The sequence below is a fragment of the Montipora foliosa genome, chromosome 2, assembly GCF_036669935.1.
Source record: "Montipora foliosa isolate CH-2021 chromosome 2, ASM3666993v2, whole genome shotgun sequence".
NCBI classification, from domain to species: domain Eukaryota; kingdom Metazoa; phylum Cnidaria; class Anthozoa; order Scleractinia; family Acroporidae; genus Montipora; species Montipora foliosa.
The window spans coordinates 26,286,651-26,289,150 of record NC_090870.1 but is presented as its reverse complement, the minus strand read 5'-3'; the positions used below and the strand labels follow the sequence as shown (position 1 = coordinate 26,289,150).

The window sequence follows — 2,500 nt, the reverse complement described above, 5'->3', positions numbered from 1 at the left end:
CAATAAATATTGCTAGTGCTAATCACCCTTACTTGCAGTCGAGGACTGAATTGCGAAGGGCGCGGCTCACGACATCGGGCTGAAAGCATACAAAGGCGCCTCTGGCTGCTGCTATACAGTCCAATGTTTGATGTCGGAGCACAGCACCACAGCTAGATGTTAATTAGCTGAGAGTCGATTTTGATGAGGGAGGAAAACCGGAGTACCCGGAGAAAAGACTCTCGAGTCAGGTTGAGATCGACTGAATAAGCAATAAGCGCTCAAACACTTTGTTAACATAAGACAGGATAGTTACTGGTCTATAATTTTCCTTAGCGTGCTTGTCATCTTTCTTGTAAACTGGTGTTCAATTTCCTTTTTTCCATTCAAATCGCCACTGGCCCTTCTTAATGCAGGAGTTGTAAAACGATGGAAGAGTTATGGATACCTCTTGTGATCCCGCTGTGAAGATTTTGACAGGAATACCATCATGACCGGTTGCTTTATTTACGTCAAGAGCTTCCAGCACGCGTCTCACTTGAACTGGATTTACCTCCAGGAAATCAAACGTTGCATAATCCTCTGACCTCCTCTCTATATACTGAACACTTGAGTGTTTTGAGAAATCATTCAAATCCCTCAGATCTACACCTTCGCCTCCAATCCCATCAGCAATAGTGCATAAAGAAGCAATACAGTAGGTAGCATTACTTTGTGCATACCGGGGTGGGTAGGTGGCGTGGGGATGGATGAATCTACAAGCTGTACGAAAAGGCTTTCTGTTATGTGTCTCAACAGGTTTGCCTATGAAGGAATTCGACCTCTATTTCACGAACGTTGGAATCAACGATTACATTATCCATCATGGTCTGGCGGTAACCACCGCTTTTACGATTTGCTTTCGGGTGCGTACCACTGAAAAGACAGCCAGCTATCGGACAGTGGTGAGTTACAGCTCAGCAAAGAACTTCAACGAAATCCTGGTGGACAGGATGTCAGCAATTCATCTTTCCATAAACGACAAAGCAGTGTAAGGAAGAAAAATATAAATTCAAGCAATATTAAGAAACGGAGAGGGTTAAATGTTTGATAAGAGACAACAGAGTTCATTGAAGTTAAGTCGTTTTTCCAGTTTCCTGGATTCCCAGCGGAGATTGTTTCGTTTTTTGCTTAGTGTAGGAGCGATTTCGAGGCAGAGAAAACAAAAACAACAAACATATACTCACAGCACCCAGGGTAGCATTTCAAAAGATGCAGCTAAAATTTATTATAAGCAAAAAAAAATGTCACAATGTTTGAAATCGCGATAGACTGCGAAAAGGGTCCTCAGTGGGTCATTCGACTTTGCTCTTAGTAATAATACCAACTATGCCAACTTTATTCATTCAATACAATCAAAAGCCGAGATACCAGCGGTTATCCCTATATATGGGTGTAGCCGCCCGGATGTTATTGATCTAGAGTCGATTTTGACGAGGGAGGGAAACTGGAGTACCCGGAGAAAAACCTTCGAGGTCAGATTGAGATCAGGCTAGGGTTGAGCTAGTCCGCAGCCGCTCGGGCCGGAGTCACGCAAAGCCACCCTGATTTCCCTCTTGGGTAGAAAGTATTTCACCGAGCCGAATATCTCGGATTTTAACAAAAGAATAAAATCAGGACTTTTTAGCGTCTTTCAACGTAGTGGATGGACACAAGAAAAAGCCAGAGTGGAGAAGGTATGATCTACCGGCCAGGGGGTCAGAGAAGTTTGTGCGTGCGAGGGCTAAATGGGTAATTAAATGCTTGCAAGTCAAGTGAGAAAACACGGTGCTATCATGTAATCATGGTTATCATGTAAGCCGTGTTATTGAAATGCTAACTATAGTCAACATTTCCAGAAGAAAAGTGGAGGTTTGTACCGATCAGAGAAGGTCATTGTCAGGCTCACTTCCATCTAAAGGCCCGGTAACTCAAGCACAATTTTAAAATGGATATCATCTTACCAATGGTTGTAGCATTGTTCCTAATTTCCTGAAAAGGACGTCAATTTCGAACACTCTACTGAAAACTGTTTCACATGTAAAACTCAATTGCCTTTTTTCATCGTTTTCGCAGAAATAGCGGTGTATCTGTAGATGACGGAATCTGGCATCATGTTTGTACCACATGGGAGAGCACGAATGGCTCGTGGAAAGTTTACAAAGATGGCAGCGTGCAAGCCCGTGGGTCTCAGTTAAAGTCTGGTTATAAGACAAAAACCAACGGAATCCTCATCGTCGGCCAAGAACAGGATTCTTTTGGTGGCAGCTTTGACCCAAATCAAAATTACGTTGGAGAACTGACGGGCCTCAATATCTGGAACAGAGTACTCTCTCCGAGTGAAATCTTGGAAATGTCGGAATCGTGCCATGTGGGGGAGGGTAACGTCAAGAAATGGTCTGATTTCAAAGTAGGAATAAGAGGCGATGTAAGGGTCATCTCCCCATCAGCTTGCGAAGTGTAAAATTCATTTTGCTTTTACTGGCATGGTTGAAAGCATCAT

At 43.3% G+C, this 2,500-nt stretch overlaps 1 protein-coding gene across 1 annotated transcript in view; it reads left to right on the top strand.

Annotated features, from left to right (window-relative positions):
• LOC137991403 (uncharacterized) overlaps nt 1-2,500 on the top strand; it is a 22,780-nt gene that overhangs the window by 20,243 nt on the left and 37 nt on the right. The window contains exons 6-7 of the mRNA XM_068836497.1: nt 778-1,009; nt 2,074-2,500. The exon at nt 2,074-2,500 is cut by the window's right edge and continues 37 nt beyond it. Coding sequence (XP_068692598.1) covers nt 778-1,009; nt 2,074-2,461 — 620 coding nt within the window. The 3' untranslated portion in view covers nt 2,462-2,500. The remainder of the gene's footprint in view (nt 1-777; nt 1,010-2,073) is intronic.